The sequence below is a fragment of the Embiotoca jacksoni genome, unplaced genomic scaffold (genome assembly GCF_022577435.1).
Source record: "Embiotoca jacksoni isolate LCO1_2020_lvr unplaced genomic scaffold, fEmbJac1.0.p SCAF_22, whole genome shotgun sequence".
NCBI classification, from domain to species: domain Eukaryota; kingdom Metazoa; phylum Chordata; class Actinopteri; family Embiotocidae; genus Embiotoca; species Embiotoca jacksoni.
In genome coordinates this window covers 2,351,531-2,375,176 of record NW_027185363.1, presented here as the reverse complement: position 1 = coordinate 2,375,176, position 23,646 = coordinate 2,351,531, and the positions used below count along the sequence as shown (strand labels likewise).

At 41.2% G+C, this 23,646-nt stretch overlaps 1 protein-coding gene across 1 annotated transcript in view; it reads left to right on the top strand.

The window, feature by feature from the left end:
• The window catches only part of ece2a (endothelin converting enzyme 2a), an 84,362-nt gene that overhangs the window by 24,886 nt on the left and 35,830 nt on the right, over positions 1-23,646 (top strand). The window contains exon 3 of the mRNA XM_069157217.1: positions 15,591-15,874. Coding sequence (XP_069013318.1) covers positions 15,591-15,874 — 284 coding nt within the window. The remainder of the gene's footprint in view (positions 1-15,590; positions 15,875-23,646) is intronic.

Sequence of the window (23,646 nt, the reverse complement as noted above, 5' to 3'; positions counted from 1 at the left end):
TGCTTTAACAGTTTGTAAAGAGCTCTGTCCACACAAAACAAGTGGTCGGGATTGTCCAAAAGCTTTAGCAGTTTTCTGGAGTCTTCCCTTGCTAGTCGTACATGCTACCTTTTGTAAGTTCACCCACAAGCGCCTTCATTTTTGTTGTTCCTCCTTCCACATGCAGATGCAGTCTTTCACTGAGGTTGGTCGGGACTGATCTGGACATTCGAAACTTGTCTTGTCATTCCTTGGGACCTCAACTTCATCGAATAACATTATACCACCAGGCACTAGTTCTTTCTGGCCTCACCCAAAGGCAGCATGTGGGACTGATAACACTGTTGGACACAGGACTTGTTAAAAATCAATATAATAATGGCTTGCCTCCTGCATATGTAGGCAGTAGCAGCATTATAAAATGCAGAATTTAAAGGAAGTGAACTTGGGTATAAGTTTCTGCTTCCACCCATCCAGACTAAAAAACAAGCCCAGAGTAAAATGGGGTCAGCAGTGTTTTCAAAAGTGTTAGTTTTAGTGGTTCAAAAATGTTGGAGTAGTTTTGACTTACAAGTGTAAGCTTTTTTTTTTTTTTAAATGAAAATGTTTTAACGTGGATGCAGTCTCAGTCTTTGAAAACGTATTCATAAATGGCTGTTTGACGGTAGAGAGTAAATTTCATGTCCAGGCTGTTCAGACTGTTCATCCACCAAAGGTAATTTTAATCTGCATCCAATATTATTATTTTTTTTGTGTTTGTTCATGGGCATTTTGTGTATATTGTGTGTGTGTGTGTGTGTGTGTGTGTGTGTGTGTGTGTGTGTGTGTGTGTGTGTGTGTGTGTGTGTGTGTGTAAGTTTTGTACTACTGTTTGTTGAGGGCAGTGTAGGACAGGACAGGAAGGGAGGGGCCTTTAATATGCTCTGTTTTGAAGAGGACTGGTTATTATAAAGTATAGTTTATTAATCTTCAGACTGACTCTGAGACAATTCCCTTATTTTAATCTTTAACCTGAAAAATCCTGCTGGAATATTTTGGTATGTATGTAAGGCCGACCTGAGTGTTCATGTTTGTAAATGTAAAGTACATATATACTGATTTGCAAAATGCTCAACAGTGGCAGACAAAGGATAAAAAAAGACTCGTATACTTTTGTTCCTTTATTTTAGCCAACGCTTGCAGCGTGGCTAAATGTCATGGATGGTACTGTCAGTCAGTTGGTTGATCAAGACTAAAGTATATCAACAGGTAATGGTTAGCCATAAAGTTTTATAATCTTCCACATCTTGAATCCAATCTACCCAATTACAGTGCAGCATTCCCTGCAGTGAAAGACCAGCCACAACTCTGGTTGGCATTTAAACATTTTACACATTTCAGTTTATTATATTTTGTGTAGTTTATGTTTGTAAAATCAGTTTTTATTTTACTGTTTTAGCAAAATAAAGATATGAAGAAATAAAGATTGTTAGCCAGCTACATAGCCAGTATATTGACTGCTACATTTAACTGGATATTGATCAGTTTCAATGGGATGGTTAAAGTTGCTTCACAACTATTATTCATGCACCAGCTCTGTTGGCAAAAAGTTTGCATTTAAGCTCACTGACCATTTTGAATATGTTGTTAATGCAACTGTGCCAACACAAAATATTAGTAAATAAAATATATAGTAATAAAATATATTTGGTGAAATATTTATATATATTTTGTGGTCCCTGAAATCTTATAATTTGTACAGGTTATAATTTAGCACTGTTCAGTTATATAATTGAATATTATCTACTGCTCTTAAACTACTCTTACTCACTCTCCTGCTTATACTGCAGGTGGTGTGGATTACCATGCCCAGGATGTCAGTGGTGAAAGTGTGCTGTGGCATTGCACTACAGATTTGTATTATATATTTGTGTGCTTTAATATAGTTATTTATGTCATTTTTTATGTCTGTTTTTGCATTACTTCTGTTTCGCTGATTATATTTCTTGCATACATGTGCACGATTCAGATGTATTGTTATTTTTTTTTTTTTTTATTGATTACGATTAAAAGGCACCAAACCCACAAAAACAGATATTTTATATCTTGAAAACAGTGCTGAAAACAGTGGTACCCTCGTCTAACCTTTTCTCTGGTGTATGTGTGTTTGTTTGTTTGTTTGTTTGTTTGTTTGTTTGTTTGTTTGTTTGTTTGTTTGTTTGTTTGTGAGAGACAGAGAGTGTGCCATTGGTAGCAGTTCAGGATTTTTGCCATACTCAGCGCTCAGCCTGGCACTGACTTATCAAACAGTGTGTGTGTGCGGAGACTTGGGACCTGTGCTGGCTCTCATCAAGTATGCAGTTGGAGTCAACGCTGCAGCAGAGATACCTAATAGAGAAAGCAGGAGAGAGAAGAGAGAGTTGGAGAAAGACTCTGAATACATCATACCACCCGCTCACTTCCAGCCCCTACTCTCTCCGCTTTATCGTCACTCCTGCCAATTACTCCTTTTCACACTTGTCTATCTCAGCCTGCTCTTCTTCCGCATCTCTTTCCTTTCACTCTCTACCCCACCCACTAAATTCCTCCGCTCTTATCCCCATTCATAGCCCCAGCCATTCACGTCCCTCACTCTCGTTTCCACCAAATTGAATGTCATTCATACCTCTCTCTCAATCCCCTGCAGCCTGAAAAGAGCTCTTCAGAGTTTCAGCAGCCCTCCTCACACTGCAGGTAGCCTCAAAACATCTCAGTTATCACGACTGTGGCACTCACTGTTCCTCTTGAAGTTCCTGTTCTTATGCCCATATAAGTACTTCCTCTGTTCTAAGTGAGTGACATCACAGTGCTCGTCTGACTCGGGCAGCTGCAGTGAAAGGTTACAGACTTTTTCTTTTTTTTTTTTCAAACGATGAGAGATTGGATGGTGTTTGTACTGTCGGGAACCTGTTGGGAAATACCAAACACATAACTATTGTTTTCACACACAGTCTGACTTCTCCTCATGTTCTCCTTCTCACCGCCTCCTCCTCATGTTTCATGCTTTTTCTCATGGACGAAGAACATCCAGTTCCTGCTAAAGAGAAAGTGGTCATGATTCGGTGAGAACAGATTATACTCTGTTTTTTGGTGTGTTGTTCAGTCCACTTCTCATTCACCGGGGCAGCAGATACTTGCAGCACCATCTTCATTTACCCATCCTTCAGTATCCAGTTGTCGACTGAAAGAAATATAGACAGAATCACTGAATCACAAATGATAAATAACAGTCTCCTGATGAAGTAACAGACAAGCAGCTGGAACACTGGATGAATCAAAGTGTGTGCGTGCATCTGTCAGAGAGCCATGGAGAGTAGTGGTGACGCATTGGCATATTGTATGTAGCAGCAACCCAGAGGAGGGAACGGGGCATGCAGCATTAATCACCATCTTCATCCACCAGCCTGTCTCGGAGGCTGACTCACTCTTCATTAGCAACTTCATCGCTGTCAGCCTCTTCATTGGTGGCCCGAAAGCAGACTGCAAACCACACTATCATGTCAGTACAAACTGCAGGGACTGTTCTGGCGCAAGTTCAAAGTGCCAGTTTTAAAGGGATGCAACTGACGCAACTCTATTTCTGTAGGGCAAAGTGGAATCTGCTCATCATACCCTGAAGTGTCTCTAATGTTGTTTCATAAATTGTCAACACCTGCAACATTTTAAGACCAAGGCAGACAGCAGGCTTAGCCCTTTGGCGCAGATGTTAATGGGCTATCAATGAATGCCACTTAGAGACTCAGTTTGTTCACTGCCACACTGCATAAATCAGAAAGGTGGTGTTTAATAGTTAGGAGTTTCAATTTGAACACAAAATGTTTTACCACAGCTCAATGTTTTTTGGGATCATTGAAGGAAACTGAGCAGCCTCCATACTTCCAGCCAGTGATTGTAGGAAGCATGAGTACAGTGTGGCCCATGTCTCAAAATTCTGTCTCTTTTTGTTTGGGCGTGTGCTGCGTTCAAACGGAACTCGTGAGCTCGTGGTAGGGGAGGGGAGGGGAACTTCCATGGCCTCTTTCTTTGTTGTAAACATCAGCAAACACACCACAACTTGTGAACTGGAGGCTTTTTGAAAATTTAGAGTTCCGACGCCGTGAATAGCACAAGGGGGCCGTTCAAATGGACTCTTCTCGTATACACGGTAAATACAACCCCATTTGAAAGCAGCATCAATCTGACTCACCCGATGTAGAATTTTGGTATAAACCTTCCATTGGCCAACTAGTTAAGTCGTCATTCTGCTCCTTTTCGGCTATCTCTTTGTCACCGTTTTAAAAATAATGGGAAATGACAACATCTCAGCATTTAGCCATTTTAGTGGCAGAGCTCACCTCTGCACCTGCAAATGTTCCATCAAAACAAGTTCCCTCCGACACTAAGGGGCACCATCGCTGCATCCTGGGCTCAGTGCCACTCAAGAAAAAAAAGAAATACAAAAATGTTTTCCTTTTACCACCTTATATGGGTACAGCCAGACCTATATCCACGGCCGGCACGTTGTGGAGGGAATAAGTGTGCCTTCTTTGTGGCACTTACTTGGGCCACAAAATGCAGGTTTTGCTGCATGCTATCCATGATGACAACCTTTTCTTGGCAAATTTTGTCCAATCATGTTAATAACGAGTTGTCAAACTACAAAATGGACGTTTTGACTGTCTGGCTGTTTTATTTTCTGTATGTTGGCGTTTGCCATATTTACACTAGACCGAAGATGCTTTAGTTGAGAAAGAAACACCCCTTTGTGTTATTTTGACATTTTAAAAGCTACAGTCTGGACCGTGTTTTTGGCGATTCAAAAGAGCAGCAGGCAGGTGAGTGTTTTTCTTGATAAACAATCCATCTCATTGCATCATAGATAATGTTCAGGCAGGTTAGTGTAAGCAGCTTAAGCCGGTAGATCATCCCCAAAGCTGTAAAGGTTATTCGCTGTCTTGTCGAGAGTTGGATAAAAAAAAAAAAAAAAATGTATACCACTGTTTGCTGTGTTGGAGTTTGTTTAGCTTAGCACAAAGACTGGAAGCGGAGGGAAACGTCTCGCTTGACTGTCCAAGTGTAACGGAATCCACTGGCATTTCCAGTGTGAAACAATTAGTTGTTTCATGGGAGGTTAAGTGGCTGATTATTTTTTTTAGCTAGGACCACTGAGGTCCTGAAGTCCTGGGGTTTCATATTTTATCTATGCTTGATAAAAAAAAAACTGTATCAAGAGAAATACTTAATTAATCCCCAAGCAGGGAACTTTGGGTGTTATCGCAGCAGAAAGATAATCAAGAAAAAAATGATACGAAAATACTGTACAATACCATGCAATAAAGAAAATAAATAATGCAATAAAAAGATGAGCAAACAAATGTGCAAACATATAAATTAATAGTTGAAGACTGCAGGAGGTGCTGTAGCAGGTTGCCACCACAACGGCACCATCTTATACTCACTGGAGTTTAATTTATCAGGAATGATAACAATTTAAATTAAAATTGCAATGCTGGTCAGAAAAATCACAATTGAGATATTTTCCTCAAATTGTTTCACACAGCAGCCATCTTTTTTCAGTAGATAAAAAGCCACCTGCAGTTGTTGATCTAACCAGCAAAGCCATTTCATGTTGATGCACAGCATCCATCCAGAGTTGCATTGCTGTTGGAACAATCAACTACTTGAATCCTATGAATACTATGAATAATGCTCAAAAATGTAGGGGCCCCACAAGTGTTTTATTGCCCTGAATAAGCTACTGTCCCGGGACCTGGGACACCAACATTTCTAGAAGTGCCCCTGATTTTTAACTCGACTCAACTCAACTCTATTTATATGGCAACTTTCATACAAGCCTGTAGCCCAAAGTGACATACATACATAAAAGCAAAGATCCAAACAAATCAACAGGCATACAAAATAGAACACTAAGATAAGAAATGAGGTAAAACTCTTAAAAATATAGGTTAAATAAAATAAAGAAATTAAAATTGCAACAATAAAAACAACGTTATAAGAATCGATAATTAAAATTCAGGAAAGGAAAGAATATTTAGACCTCATATTCAGATCAGCCTGTGACACAATGACACTGCAGGGAGACATGCTATTTCCTCCTGCATGGGATCAATACGCTTGGTCAGCCATAAAGCTCCCACAGTGGACTGGCCCTCATCTGTAAAACCTGATCCATGCTGCATAATCACACCAAGGTCAGGCCAGAGAGCCATTTACATATAGACGCAGGCACCTTGAACTGACAAACTTGCCTGCCAACCAGGCAGAAAATTAACCAGTCAAGTCAAGTTTGAGCCTGTGTGCCTGTGTGCCTGTGTGTGTGTGTGTGTGTGTGTGTGCCTGTGTGTGTGTGTGTGTGTGTGTGTATAAGTATATATCTAAACTTGAATATAAGTATATATCTAAACTTGACAATACCTGTGTTTTTCCTGCAATTAAATTTTTTTTTCACAGACGTGGTCTTGGTAGGTGGCTAATTGAAAATGTCTATACTGCTGTTACCTTCTCTTTCCCCTCTCCACAGTTAATGCCTGTGTGCATATCACTCTGTGTGTATGTATTTGTGTTTCTTGTTCGCAGCATGTGTCAGACTATTCGCTAACATTACCTTCACTGGTTCTGGCCTCATTTAAAACCTCCCTCACGCACTGATTTAAAGGAGAAGATTTTAATTGTCATACAATATCTGACGGATTGTCTCTCTGTGCCCTCTGACTCAGATTTTTACACACTCCATCTTCCAGACTTTTCCATCTTCTGTTATATTGTGGTTTTTTCTAACCTGCTGAGGCAGTCTGTGCTGAATCATTGTTGCATGCAGTTGTAAGGAATAACATGACAGAGTACCTGACTGGAAGAGAAACAGCCCAATTTTAACTTTATCTACATGCAGAATGTTTGTAAGTCTGCCTCTTTCTACTGTACGTGTGTGCTGTAGGTCACAGTGCATGTGAGCTGGATTAATCGCAGATTAAAGGGAACATAGAAATTAGTCCTGTGAACCTGATCCTGCACACACACACACACACACACACACACACACACACACACACACACACACACACACACACACACACACACACACACACACACACAGTTTCTTGCTGAATCATGACCTTCCTTTCTGCTGCTGCACCACTGACTGACAGATTAAAGCACCACCACTCAAACAATACAGGAGGACACACACACATAAACTCACACACATGCACATAGTTTCCTGCTAGCAGAGCCTGATGGAAAAATAAATATTGGTATCTCTGCATCTGACTCAGCGTGACTTTAATGAATATCAGGGGAAGTGAAAGGGGAGAGCTGTTGACAGACACAGCTGTTGGTACGACTGTGCAAGTAAACAGGCTGGGACAGCGTAACTCATGTCGGTAGCAAGACCTGACAAAAGCTGTGACAATGTGGATTTTTTTCCTTTGCGGTGAAAAGTGGCACGCTTTGATGTTTGAAACTGATGGTGAGAGCTGGCACTGCATTTGTTCTTGTGGTGAAATACTTATGAAAATACACTGTGATCAGAGACGAGGATGCCAGCACAGTGCCGGTGATTTTCGTCTCTGGGAATACATTTTAGTACTATAAATCTTTATGAATACAGCTCCTGGTGTTTAACCAGACTGTAGTAAAAGACTCCTGTGAGGACTTGCAGTGGTTGACACTGTCGCCTGAACAGCAAAAAGTTCTGGGTTCGAATCGTGGCTGGACCTTGCTCTGAGCTTTGCTGGGGTGGGGGCCTTTCTGTGTGGAGTTTGCATGTACTTCCTGTGCCTGACTGGGTTCTCTCCAGATACTCCAGCTTCCTCCAACCATCCAAAAACATGCATTTCAGGTAAATTAGTGATTCTAAATTGCCCGTAGGTGTGAATGAGAGCGTGCATGTCTGTTTTTGTCTTTCTTTCTGTGTTGGCCTTGTCATGGACTGGCGACCTGTCCAGTGTGTACCCTGCCTTTGCTTTAAGTCAGCTGGGATACGCTCCCCCTGTAGCCCCTTTCAGGATAAATAAAATAGATATAGAATATAGAGTATGGATAGTGGATGGATGGAACTGTATTTGTGTCTGAAGATGCAGTGATGTGATGATGCCTGTACTTTGATTTGTTGTGTGGGATGGATGTGATAAGAGTTTTGTCGCACCACTTCAGTGGGATGAAAACACAATAGCGACCAGACTTGCCAAGTGAATATCTAATTGTCATCATAGTTATTGATCTAATTGCTTCATTGCATCATTATTTATTATTTTAAGGGAGAATTGTTTGTTTTGGTTGTTCCTGGATCTTGTACAAGGACACACCTGACTCATGCTGTGTTCATTTGGCCCCCACTAGCTCTTCAGTTACACAGCAAGGCCAGATCACATTGCATCATTTGGGCTCTCGACCACACATCCTCTGTTTGTCTTTCTCCCTCTGTCTCAGTCCTTTACTCCCACTTTTAGTCACCCCCATCGCTGTCATCTCGCTCACTGTGTCTGACAGCTGCCCACCCTTCATGTTACTGCTCCATCTGTCATTCTTGATCTCCAGACTTTCAACACGGCACACTGTTTTTTTTTTTTTTTGGCTGCTTTTGTTTGACCCTGGTGAGGACAGAGAGGGTTTAAATGCAGACTGTAGTGCTGCAGCTTCCACACGAGTGTTTTTCTTTGTGCAGAGGGTGAAGTGTAAAGCACTCAGGCTTCTAGTTTGCCACATTATTATGTGGAGCAAACGCTTGACTCGTGGTATTGTATGAATTCTGGCAACAAGGTATAAATAGTCATATAAAGAGGGGAGGTGGGTGGCTTTCAGTAACTGTTAGCTCTAGCAAAAAAGAGCTGAGAAAAGATGGCTCTTTCCTCTTGCTGCCATTTACTAAGCTCCCATTCCTGGGAGTTGGTGTTTTGGATCAGAGAGAAGCTTTAGGCTCCATGCCCCAACAGAGAGGCAGATTCAATGGATTCCTTCCAAAAGTCTCACACACACGCACCCTCCATCAAACAGTCACGCTGTCACGGGCACACACTTATTTATTCAGTCACTAATTATCTCCTATACCCGCTTACATAACGGAGGTTGCTTTCGTGAGTGGAGCGAAGAAGAGACTTGTGAGGAGGACTTGCCGGAAGAGCCGAGCTTTTGAGAGAATTTTCATCTGGTCGCGCTGCTGATGCAACTTTTCTGAAGCATCTGAAACTGCTTGAAAAACATTTCAATGAAGAATATCTAAATCTGGCATAGATGCAACGATGGTGTCAGAGAGGCAAAATTCACACGCACTGAACCACGCGGCCATTTGTCTTTTTAAATATCCATCACCTTACGTGGATGCTCCCTGATGATGTATGCAATGTGATGTAAAGACACTGAGGATATACTCAGCTCGATATACTGAGGTGTTCTCAGCTCCATGGAGACAAGGCCGGTGAGTTCACCAAGTCATTCATCTCTTTTCCCTTTTTTCCTTTGCTCATCCTCTCCCTCCTTTTCTCCTTCATCTTCACACTTTCCCTCCCGTCATTTTGTCAACTCTTCCTTCATCCTTTCCTCTGTCATGCATTTTTCTTTTTTTTTTGCCTTTTTATTTTGACAACTTTTGCTTTCCCTTTCTCCTCCCATGACTTCTCTGTCATCCACAATTTTCTTCTGTTTTTATTCCTCCATGTGTCCTGTGTCTCCTCCATCATCCTTGCCACCTCTACCTCCCCTCCATCCTCCCTAAATCTTCTCTGCTATCGATCTTCAGTCTCAGTGTGTGGCTGAACAAGTGTCTTTAGACGTCTATGATGGTCTGATCCGAATGCTACATAGTAAACTATGCCACGCCCACCAATAGCAAAAACCTGACAGCAACACAGGACTGTCCATCAAACATGCATGCCCCCAAAAATAGGCCTTTTTGAGGCCTAATTTCTAGTTAGAGACATGATTATTGTCAAAAGGACTGCCAGAAAACTAATAAGAAGGGGTGACTTTAGCAAATGGCGCCAAAGTCAGTCGTGGAAAACATTTATTGACTTTGTATTTCCTGAAAGAAGTTAAATGGGACTGTAAGGAGCTATTAGGAGTTTAAGGCATTTCCGCATTGGCCTCATTTTACAGACCCGGATGCTACGTCCATTTTCATCAGATCAGATCAGCATCAACAAGGAAGTGCTTAATGAAAACCACCACCTTTCCCTCATTTCAGAGGACTTGGTCGCCAGTGCACTTTACACACCTGAGAAACCAAACAAATGTGTAAGGTTGTCGTTTGTCGACTGAATTTTGGTAATCAACTTTGAAAGGCAACTCATGGACAAACACCTCATCCACCCTCATCCTGAGCACAAGATCCCCACATGGCTACCTGCTGAGCCTTATCCTCTTGTCTGTTTTTACACAAGACTGCAGCCCATTTCACCCCACCGACACTATTGTTAAGTTCACTGATGACACCACCATTGTTGGCCTGATTTCAGATCATGGAGACAGCCTACAGGGAGGAGGTGTAACATCTGAGTGCTGTCTAGACAACAACCCACTTCTCAACATGCTGAAGAAATCATTGTTGATTTCAGAAGAAAACTGCAGCTATGAAAGGGAGCTGGAAAGAATGGAAAGCACCTCAGAGACCTGCAAAGGGCAAATTAAGCCAGCACAAAAAACGTTCAAGACACAACTACCTAAGTTGGACTTGGACTGTCTGTGCTGATAGATGGCCGGAAACATCATCAACGAGCCTGTTCACCCGGACACCACCTGTTTGGCTCTTTCCATTCTGGTAGAAGATACAGATCAATCCCCACAAAGACTTTGGAGCAACTTCTTTCCCAGAGCTGTAGCTGCCCCCCTCCCCCCATCAGATCTCTGCAGCGAGCACACAGCAGAAACACAAGTGTCACCTGAGAACTTTATTTTGCACATTAAAAAAGTGTTTGACCATGGACTATATATCTATGAAACGTGAATCCTTGTATTCTTTTATTAAGAGTTTTATATGTTTTCAAAACTATTTTAAGTTAAGGCAGGTCTTTTAGAGAGTTTACATTTTAGAAAGCTGCTAAAAATATTGCTGTAACACCTTCAATGATGATAAAAGATCCTTGGTCTTTTGTTTACATCAGCATTAGACTCCACACATGTTAAGTAAATATAAGATGCCTATGTGTGCATTTGTGAGTATGTATAAAAATGCTTGTCATATAGACCTAAAAGGTTGCACTTAAATAGATTGCAGTAGATGCTAACTTATAGGGAAGATAAGAGATAATTGGTTCCAACAAGGTCCAGTGTGATGCTGTCTAATTTCGTTGTGGTCACAGTGCACACACACACACAAAGACACATGCAGGCTTCTTGTGACCTGACAGGGCCACTCAGTGAAAGTTAATCACGCATTGTGTTCAAAACTGCATAAAAATTAGCTTCACATCTGTTAACAGAACTTTCTTGTCCATTTCCATCTTTATTTAAAGCAGGTAATATAAGTAAAGGTAATAAAGGTTATTCGGGATGTTCGTACATTAACCTTTACAAACCCAGGCTCTAAACATACATTTACATGCAGCCACACGATTAATGTGCATGTACTCACACACACAAAAACAAAGAGGCTCCACATGGGCATTTTCCTTTTTGACATTTACAGTGTTTGCTGCTGAACTTTGTGAAGTGTCATGGTGGCGTCAGTTTACCTCGGGCTAGCCCGGAGTATGGGAGTGCAGGGGTGGCCGAGCATGTGGTGTGTTGTTGCTAGAGTGCATGTGAACATCATCTTTCATCAGCACTGAACGCAGTCCCCATCCTTAACGTGCCTAAGCCAATCTGGGATACGAATGAATACCGTGCATGCCTCTGACATCATGGAGTTTCCACTGCTGCGCTTGGCTCACCTCAGAGATAGCAGCCTTGATATTTCACACCACTGGCTCACTCGCAGGGGTTCCCCACCCACCACCCCTCCTGACCATAGAAGGACTCCAGAGAGTCGCTGTTTATGTGGAGGATACTTATCTGAAAGCCCAAAGGTCAAATGTCCAACTGTTCATTTTGAGTCAGCGTCAACAAAGTGGGCTGTAAACTAATGAAATTATTACAAAAGAACAACAAATCTTAGCTGCTGTTTTTGCTGTATGGTGGGCTCCAAATGAGGATGTGATCCCAGGATTTTGGAAACATTTTTGTGTTAATTGAAATGCAGATCTGGTGATCCGGAGCAGCACATAGATCAAAAACGAATTTTGTAATCCACAGTTTACATTCACCACTGCACACTCTCCTTTAACAGTATCCCATTAGCTTGTGCTATAAATGAGGTGAGCGCCCATGTAGGCAGCCAGCTTGATGATTTACTGGAGCAAAGTGATGAAGGGGGTTATTCCTTGTGGAAAATCACCTGAAATATGAGGAGTTGTTTTTTTGTTTTTGTTTACACTTTTAAGACTGTGCTATTTGCAGTGCCATCTTTTCTTTGACACAGATTTATAGTTTAAATGAGAACTGGCTTAGCCCTTCAGTTTGGGTGAGACATTTTATTCTAAGTGTCACTTGGGAATGTGCAGTGGAGCTGTTTCCTACATGTTTGATAAGCAGGCCATGTAAGCAGAGAAATGCTGTGTTATTCCGGTGGATTACCTCAGAGGTTTCCTTCCCTGTGGTGCATCTCAACAGCTGTGAGAGTCACATGTTGAGCTGTTTCTTGAATATCAAAGGCTTTGTCAGGTCAGACAGGCAACCTGATACCATTGTTGGACAGAGCATCTCTGAGTCTGCAGGAAGGAACCACCTCCATGTTTGGCCAGCATTCCTCTCTGCGTCAGCAGCTGGTTTACTTCTCGTATTATCTAAAGAAAAATCTTGTTTGTGCAGAATCTGCTGTATAAATGAACACACAGAGGCAAACATAACGGACAAAACACTTGAACTAACAAACTGTTTACACATGTCATAAACACATGACTGATTTCCACCCCACTTTGTTTTTGCAGATTTGTTATGAGTGGTATGAAACTTTTTAAGAGCAGGACTCAAATTTTCCATCACACACATGCACACACTCGCACAGCGAGGTGATATGACACCTCTAACTTTAGTCTCCCTCTCTGCTGCTCTGAATAATCCAGTTAGGATGTGCTCTCTGGCTATCAGGGAGGTTTTAGCCTCATCGCTTCCAGCTGGGAAAAAAAAAACAAAAACAGACCCGAGACTTCAGACCAGCCTGGTATCCTCAATAAACCTTTGTCACATTAATACACATGGGATCACACGTTTTCATAATGCATTTCCTAACTGTAACCATCACAACCAAATACCAAACACCAACTCTACCCCTAAACTGATTAAGCTGAGGCCAAAATATCCTCAAGATGCAGAAATGTTCTCACTTTGATAGTTTTTAACAAATATTCACACACACTTACACACAGACTGACATATATGCTTTCCACCCTGTCAGATTCTTTGTGTGTGTGTGTGTGTGTGTGTGTGTGTGTGTGTGTGTGTGTGTGTGTGTGTGTGTGTGTGTGTGTGTGTGTGTGTGTGTGTAAGTAGGTTGACGAGCATGTGTTTGTGTGAAGGTCAGAGGTTGCCGGGGCCACCAGCTGATGTCACAGACCCAAAATCAGTCAATCAATGTCCTTGGTGACAGCCTGGCAACTATAATTGTCGTGACAACCCCCAGGAATGAGCTGTCATGTGACACCCCTTCCTCAGCGCCGAGTGCATGGAAAAAGAAAACGCGCAAATAGTCGCGCGCGCAAACACACACACACACACACACACACACACACACACACACACATACATACATAGCTGTGTCTACGGGGAGAACCCTTTGGAAACAATGTTTGGCGTGCTTGGGGGATTTGAGAGGGGAGAGCAGGAGTGATTTAACCCTCTCTGAACAGCATCAAACGTGGGCGCCAATCAAGCCCCTTGTTTTTACCATCAACTGAGTGACGTTTGTGAAATTGGCTATGATATTCCAGAAGGTTGAGGCCACAGTTTTTTTTTGCTGTCCCTGTTATTTTAATGGGAAGATCTCCTCTAACTTATACCATATTTGTCAAGTTGCCTTTCCTCCATTGCTGGCTTTTGGCACAGGTAAATGAGATTAAAAGTTATTTAAAATAACCTGGTGAGCCTATTTTAGCCGTCCATAAAGAAAGCGTTCAACTATTTGAGTGTGACAAGCAGCGCTGACATATTTTCCTCCCTTGTTTTGAAGCCAACATGAGGAGACGGCACCGCTCCAGCCCTCTGATGTCGGGAACACATGCACACACACACACACACACACACACACACACACACACGCACACGCACGTTTGCATTTACCAGCACACTGATCTCAGTTTATCATCTATGGGAGTTTGCCACTGTTATAGAATTTCCTTTCTATACTGCGATTTATTGTATCTCTCTTCTTGTTTCTATCTCACATCTTTTGCCACCTTGTTGTCTGTGGCTGGCGGTGACTGAGAATTAATGCCAGCTGTGATTGCACGACATAAGGTACACATATACTGCACACACACACACACACACACACACACACACACACATTTAAATAGGTTACAAGCGTGTTATTTAGTGTGAAGCTGCTAACTGAATCAGTCTTAGACACCCGCGCACAGACACACACACACACACACACACACACACACACACACACACACACACACACACACACACACACATGCATGGGACTTTTGCAGGCGGGTAATTAGCAGAAGCAGTAAGGTGGCAGCCACACGTTTGCAACCGAGGTGTCAATGCCAAAGTGCTGCCGGAAGTCACAGCCCCACCTGTCACGCGCTCTCCCCAGTCAGATGCCCTTAAATACAGATGCTTGTATACACACACTTTAAAAAGTACAAGAAAATAAGGCCAACACATGTGATCTTCACTTTTACTGAAGCCAAATATGTGCATCAAGACAAAGTGCATATGTCCCTCACAAGTCCTCCTCCGACTCTTTTCTTTCCCTCTTTTCCTCTGCCTATCTTCTCCACTAACTCCTCCTCCATCTACACGATCTGAGTCATCTGATCCAAAAGGTGAGATGCTGCATCCAGTAGATTATTTTCATCTTGTCTTGCTACATGAGAGACTCTCTTCACTTTTCTTTTGTCCTCTTTTTATTTCCCTCCTTGGCTTTCATCCATCTGTCAAGCAGTGGCAAGCTACAAGTTGAAACCTTGTTGCTGCTGATGGATCTGTTTGGAGTCTGACATCCTTTCAGAACAAGCTGCACCCCCTGAACACATTTTGTGTGAGACCCATATGATCCTCTGCAGTGGGAGGTTTTCATTTCCCTGACTGAACAACAGTTTGATCAAATGGAGACTTTGTGTTTGTCTTTTTTCATCAATCACAGGAGCTTGTCCTGCAGAAGTCTTTGTTGTCATGATTGCAGTTGGCTTTTGAATCACATTATGCAATATTGATCACACTATTGTTTATTCATACTGAAAAACACATTGGGCATTTGAGTCATCATTTGAGACATATTGGAGTCAGTCTCACCTCCTCTGTTCACGGCTTTCCTCCCTCTCACAGTATCTCTTGTCTTGTCCTTTTCACCTGGCACTGGCTCACTTTTCGTTTTATTTCTCTTCCCTCAGGTTGTGGAAACAGCAGTATGAGTGGTGACATGTACAGCGCCGGCTACCAAACGATCACCAACATAGATTACTCCTCCGTGTGCATCAGTGCAATGAGTGCCAGATACAGCAACTGCCCAGGTATGGCCTGGCACCAGATGGACGTGCGCCAGCTCTCCTTCCCCAACGTGTCTTTTGATGTCATCCTGGAAAAGGCCACGCTGGATGCCATCATGGTGGAGGAGAAGACACCTTGGGAGGTGTCCCCTCAAAGCGCCTGTTTCATTCACAAAGCGCTCACAGAGGTATTGTTATTGTTCAAATCTGTCTATCCTCCCCAGAGTTTACTATTTTCTGGACTGAAATCCAGGTATTCATGAGTTGTCACTAAAATTAAATGTTTAACTGTTGTAGCTAAATACTAAAGTTCAACTCTCAAGTACTATTTTTATGGTAATCAACTTTCAGCTGCAGCAGGTTTTTCAATACTGAATTTCAGCAGTTTTACAAAAAAATTTTGAAAATATGAGCAAAGCAGAAATCTGTAAATTAAAACTATGTAAGATGTTCAACAAGTTGCTTCATCAGACTTGCAGGTCGCCACGTTTAAATCAGAGTACAGAGCAGCATTCAGATGAGCACAGTTAGATCTAAGAGCAATGGACTCGAGCCTGTTAAACATTAATTCTTTAACAGTGAGGATTTCCTGTTTTTTGGAAAGTATTTATGGGAAAATCAACCTTCATCCTCACCGTAACAGTCAATGGTCCATCTGCTTGTATTTATTTGAATGAATGAAGCCCTACAGTAGCTGCACCAGACTCACCAGAAGGTGGTTGGGGTGGATGACGGGTGGGTGGGCATACAAAGCACACAACTTTCACACCCGAGAGCAGGATTTGCATCCAAATGGTTTCGGCAGCCAAAGCACTTTGATTAAGGTTGGAAAAAGATTTAGTTAAATGTAAACAACTGCGTGATATAGGTCACTACTAACCTCTTCTGTATTAATTTAGACCATAATCTGTCACTAACCTAAATCAAGGCCTGCAAAGTACCTAAATATAACCATAAAAACTGTAGTAACTACAACTGGATATTGAACTGCAATATTGGATGTATTGACAACAAAAAAGAATGTTGTGAACATATTTCTAACAAAGATGTGTTAAAAATATATATATATTTGTATAAAAACATAAATTCAGGAAACACAGTGGAATTTATTTGCCCTGTAAGTGTCACCAGGTTTTTCAGATGTACAGTAGTTTTTCTAAACAGTTATTTATACCATCTTTGGTTAAAACAAAGAAGTTAGCATCTTTCATAGTCTCATTTACTTCTATAGCACAGTAGTTGTAAAATTTATCTTTTATAAAAGTAGAAGGAATGATAACCAACAAAGAGCCACTAGATTCATTTAGTTTTGCATATCTGCCCTTTACCTGTCAGTATCACAAGCTGCTCATGTCTCTACACACCAGTGATTATTTGTATGCTCTGCTACAAGAGCAGTTTATCTGTAAATGACTTTCTGCAGTGAATAACTAATAGTGGCACTTTACATTTCCACTCCATCTCCACAGCCAATCAGTTGACTGACACGGCATTGAGTGCCCTCCCGCTACTGGCTGTGGCACTTACTACCATTGTGTCAATGCGACAATGACAATGTTTTGGCCATTAGCCAAGCTTGACCTTGACATACTAAGACAAGAGAGCGCGATTATTAACTGAAGTGGATAACTCTTGATTTCTGAATGGGGAAGAAATACTCATGAAGCACTCACCTGACCATGATGCATCTAAATGCTTTCTAATTCAAAGTTTAGTTTGAAATTACAGGTATGCAGTTTGGGCTCAATACACAAACTGAATATGTAATTACAGTAAATGTACCAGTGGAAAGGTCAAAATGTGTGAATCATTTTAATGGAAGCCGATACAAAGGACTGAGCACAAATAATATGAATGCAAATTCAAAATGCTGATATTTTCTGCCAGATGTTTTAAAATTATACCCAAATGAAAATAATTTACAGATTTTCAGTTGAATATCACACAAAAAAGTCAGTTGCAGTCAGTAGGCTACCTGCATTATTTGGCATTAAATAAAACAGTGAATTAGAGTTAAAACATTTGCTTGATTAATTGACTACTAAAAAACTAATTATTCCTGTTTTGATAATCACTTAATTTTTTAATTCATTTAAAGCAAAAATCATGTGGATTTAAAGTTTGCAAAATGGGATTTTATGCTTTTCCTTAGTGTAGAATAAATATATTTACATTGTGGATTGATGGTTGGACAAAATAACAAATTCAAAGACTAAAACACCATCAGGCACCTTTTAATTTAAAATAATCAACAGATTCATTAGTGATTAAACTAAGTTAGTGGTAGCTCTCCAGTGTAATTTACTTTCCATGGCAGATATTTAGAGAGTCATTTTTATTTGAAAATCAAACAGCATATGACAAATAGGAATAAATCAAGTATTTGATCTATGAACATCTGTTAAAACTCATAAGTATAAGAGGCAGCTCCTTGTCCTCCAGCAGTCTGTCCAATGTCTTTTTGTTTTGTTGATATTATAAAACACAATTACCTGTAACATTAGCATATAACTTAAGTGAGGCAGGAGAGGCACGATCAGTGATCGATAAAGGGTCAGACTGAATTTTTTTCCAGCAATATTTACATGTGTACTGAATCATGCCAGTGTGATGGCAGGGTTGGTCACATGAAATGCAGGAGTTTGCTTGGTTATGAGGTTAATAACAGCACCAAACTTTCTTTTCTTGAACTTATTGTGTATTCTGTTGTGTTCCTGCACTCACTTCAGCCAATCAGCGTTCTTTTGCCTTTGCTGCTTATATTATTCGCTAATTCAATTCTACCTCTTAAAGTTGCAGAATTTGACAGAGCCTTCCAGTTTTGTACTGGGTTGTTAGTTGCAGCCTAAATTCTGGGCTTGTCTGATATTGTTTGGGCTTGACTTTGTTGCCTCCACAACAGCGATCGCCAGAGCCGGAGGCATTATGCTTTCAGGTTGTCTGTCCCATTTTCATGAACACGATATCTATAGAACACCTCCATGGAATCGCTTTAAAATTTGCCACAAATGTTCTCTTTCTCCCAAGGATGAACCCATTTAATTTTGGAGGTCAAAGGTCACTGTGTGGCTGTGTCCCTCCCATACATCTGCCCCTGTCCAGTGAATGTGTTATCTCAGGAATTCCTTGAGGCAATTTCTTCATAAGTGGCACAAAGATCCAAGTGGGCTCTAGGATCAACTGATACAATTTTGACCACATTTCCCCTTTGGTTAGATACTGAACTGGTGACTACTCTTGGGTGTCCATCTTGAAACTGTGGCAATGGTATAGATCTTCTGTACTGACTGGTTGAAAATGTGTGACAAGCATCCATGTTTGAGAATTTGCAGCTTTTTTGCAGCAACATCTAGATTGGGAGGATTATCTCTTGTCAGTCAGCTTCATTGGCCAAACATGTGAACACATAAGAAGTCATGAGTGTGAGTCTGGACAAACATGGATGTCAACTTGACTGGTTTGTGGAGGCATACAAACTTGAGGCGGTACTTCAATTTTTTTTCTTCATTAGCCATCCAAACTAATACAGCACTGTGCACTCACTGGACAAAATAGATTCCCCTTTGAAATCAAGGGATTTGCATGATGCATTGCATTCAGTCACGCCTAAATGAAGAGGTGGCCTTGAAAAATATTATTAGACTGAAAAAATTAAAGGTACTTTTGATCTTCCCAACTGGACTCTTGTTTTAATGCTACAAGCTTAACCAGGGGCAAGCCTGTCCCGTGAAGTAAACAAAGGCTTTTACACTGCTGTATACAGGCCAGGTTTTTAAGGACAGCGTCAGACGGTAGTAACACATACACACACATGCACAAAAAGTAGACAGTGTCCTGAGTGTTTTCCTATAACAGAAGGAAGTATTAAAGAGGGATCAGTGAGTGTGGTTGGTGGACAGATGGGAGGATTTGACTCCCTTCAAAAGGAGTGAAATTGAAATCACGAAGCAGCCCTGGTTGAAAGCCATTACAAAAAGAAAGTCGAGTTCCTTCTCACCCGTCGTCACCTGCTTCCCTTTGCACCATCTCTTCTCACTTCTGCTGCTCACTCTTTTTTTTTTTTTTTTTTTTTTACCCTCATTTCCACTTTCGTTCCTCTCGCCTGCTCTTGTGCTCAGGGCTGTGATGGTAACGTGTGATTGTCTTTGTGTTGTCTTTATGATGTGCACCTGAGAGTGTGCAGATGCTCAGGTCTGTGTGTGTTTGTAATCATGGAGAAGTCGATAGTTCTCTGAGCTAGTGTACATTTTGCTCTCTCGCTGTGGTTACAGCAGTCACGATTCCTGTTTATGTGTGTGTGTGTGTGTGTGTGTGTGTGTGTGTGTGTGTGTGTGTGTGTGTGTGTGTGTGTGTGTGTGTGTGTGTGTTTGCAGGAACGTGGGTGGTGGGCTCATAGCCGACTTTCATTTCTTACAGAAAACATTCTCACAAAGTGGAAAAAAAAAAGGGGGACAGGGAGAGATAATAAAGAGAAAGACAGACGGTGGAAACGGCTCAGGAGAAGCAAGAAAATGACCTGAGTGAAGGAGAGAGCGGTGGGAAGGGAGGAGATCCATCAGGAATTTTTTGCTAACATCACACACGAGAAAGGAGAAACTGATGGGGGGGCGGGGGGGGGGGGGGGGGGCGGAGAGAGAGTGAAGAAACTGCATGACAGCAAAGGAGAACGGAAGCAAGAAAGGGAGTGAAAGAGAAGGAGTGGGAAACAGAAACCAAGACTGACAGAAAGCTAATGAGCAGTGCGCCAGTGTGAGACCGATGGGAAGAAGGTAGCAAAGTAGAGGGAGAAACCGAGAGGAGGGGTGGAAGAAGAGTGCACCACACTTTAATCTAAAACCTGCTTTGAGAGTGTTTCAAACAATTAACCACGTTGAGGTAGAAAATGAAGAAATCTACTGGTGACAGTTTACAAACGATGTCACTTCACCCCAATGGATTTATATTTAACAGTCGTATGACAATATGTCATACAAGTATAGGTCTAAGGACAGTTGCATGCAAAATTTGGGTAATTTACACATTTTATTGATTTATGTAAGGACAAAAAGGAAACAAAAACCGTGTAGGAAACAAATATTAAAAATGCATATTCCTCAAAGGAAAATGTAGTTACTTTTTATTTCCTTAATTTGGGAACCCTTGTATTTGTAAAATCTCAGAACTTCAGTTGTAATTCACGTGTCCTTAATTTATTTGTTAGAAACCTTTATAGTCATGAATTGTCTGTAGCAATTGGTCAGCGTATCACAATTGAATTGATGTTTGATAAATTCTGTTACTCTTCAACCATGCCTGAGGATTGGAACCTGAAGCTAACATGCCCACGAAGCAAGGGAAAGGCTATAAAAAGATATTGAATTGCTTTCACTAAGAAAAATTGGTTAAAGGGAACTGTGGAAGTCAAGATAAGAAAACTTTGAGATATAACTGCACATCTGCTTTGTAGAAAGACAAAAGCCAACCCTCGCATGAATGCAAAGGAGCTGCAGGAAGTTTGAGCTGACACAGGACTGGTGTTACACTATTGGATCCCAATATATTTGCAGGAAAATCCACAAAATATTAGATATTAAGATTTTGTATGACTTCATATGTATCTATCTAATCACCTTTAAACCTCCACGTGGTAAAAGGGCTGTTTTTTTCCCCATACAGCTCATTGTATTTTGACGTAAAATCATTTGAATTAAAGCTGAGACTTGCCTCTTTAATGTAGCTGAAGCACAGAGCCTGAAGAGCAAATGTATGTGTACCTGTCCAAATACTTATGGTCTGGACTGAATGTTAAGTATATGAAGGCAAAAACCTGCACACAACAGTCAAATCCATGCGTTAAAAATCACAGCTAAGAAAACGTTCTCACAGCCGTCGATGGTCTCTATTCAGACCACTCACACTGTTTAAAGAATCATGGGACAATAGGTGTGACAACCAATACAGTTTTATTTTTGTTGCTAACATACACACTCTCATACACACAAACAAAATCTCACAGTAGAGGCCTTGGTGCACTGAGGTGTGAAATTTATTTCACAGCCTGACACGCTCGGTGAATCACTCTAGCTGTTGCTATGGAGACTTTTTCATTGGATATCATCTCAGACTAACACTTTTAATTGCTAACCTTTAGTCCTGTTTAAAAAAAGGTAAAGACTAGTCCTTGGGCACATTCAAAGAGACAAGTTTACTTTAAGACAACAGATTTTTAGTTGTCTTGAGGAGTGGTAAGTAAATAGAGATCTGTGGTTTAAAGTGACACTTCAGTGATGTACGTGGAGATTTGATCTACTTCACTTTGTGGAGTTAGCTAAAGAATTGTGTCCTTGGAGTCGGTGTGGATGCAGCTTCTTTGCTCTTGGTCACTAAAGTGGAGAATATGTAAGGTCCAGACGTTTACTCAAGTGCAACTGAATATTTGGCCTACTTTCCAAACTTTCCAAGTTTGGTGATTCTTCAGTTTCAGTGTCAGTTAGTTATTGTAGATGATCTGAATTAAAGCGGTAAAGTCATTATTGTGTGCATCAGATTTACAAAAGCTTTTCCTGATGACCTAAAGCCTAGTTTCTCTCCATGCTAGCAGCATGGCTGTTGGGATGGCACTGTCCGTCTGTCTTGGCAGTCGTTCCCTTTGGTCCAGACTGAAATAACTCAACAGATGTTGGATTGATAGCTTCTGAAACTTACTTGACATTCATGGTCCCCAAAGGATGAATCTTAATTACACGGCGATCCTTTGACTTTTTATCAGCATGTCAGAGTTTTCACTTGTTCTCTGAAATATCCTGACACCAGTAATATGGATCAGAATTTAGTAGAAATGTTCATAAACTTTGTCAAATGTTTGAAAATTTCAACTTATCATGGTCCTGAAAATCTGTTGTCACCACCAAGCGGCCATTAACAGTGATGTAACCCATTGGTTTATGAACTGCAATTTGAAGCCTCAAGTTTTGCATTTCGGCCATCACCACTTTGCTGTCTTGAAGCCAAAGGTGACCATATTTGGAAGAGCGAGCAGTGAATCTAACTCGATCTGACTGGAAATCTGAGGACACTACGTCTTCTTCCTGTCTTTTGTACTACAAGTCTTGCTTTTAAACTGAGACAAACTCCTCCTCTAGGGCTGAGTATTGTTCAAACATTCGCGATACGATACTTTGACTTCGATACAGGTTAGATACCGGTTCCTGAACAGTCCTTTTTTCAATAAAGAATATCATGAAATCCATTTTAAGAAAAGGAAGATTACTCTCCACAGTTTGATAGTTTTCATGCAGTTTAGAGGGGGAGAGTGTAACTCAGGTTGTGTTTTGTAGCCACAATTTACAGATGTACCCTAAACTCCTCACTTGCTATTGGTAGATACTAGCTAGCTAGCTGGCTGAAGAAGAAGAACAAGAAGAGAAGCCAAAGATTAGGCTCACTGATGCTGAAGAGAATTACTCTGCGTAAATGTAGTAATAGTATCGTATGTTATAATAAAAAAGTCGTTATTGTGGATGTAACCACCTGCAACCAAACGGCAGCAGAACTGTAACTGCTCCAGATGTTATTATGCCCATTTGAAAGAAGAGAGCTCAGAATCATGAACATGGAAAGGCATGGGAGAAGTGGCTAGTGAGACATTAGTGGTGACGTTTTTCTGATTTGTATATGACAAATATTATTTTCTAAAATCTGTAAATTTTAGCCAAAGCTTTTTCACATTTTGTTGAGTTAGAATAAGCAACCCCACATTTCCAAGGAATCCCCACCTCCACTAGTTTTACATATTGGCAAATATATGACAGTGTATCCATCGTGGGCTGGTTCAATGCAGAAAGAGAGGCAAAGAGACGTTCATTGACATTGATTGGTTGTTCCTTGCTGCTGCTGTGGAGAGCTCTCCCCTGTTCCATTACCTGGAAGCTTGGATGCCTGCCGGGAACATGGCCCCAGGGGAACATTAATATTAGGGCAC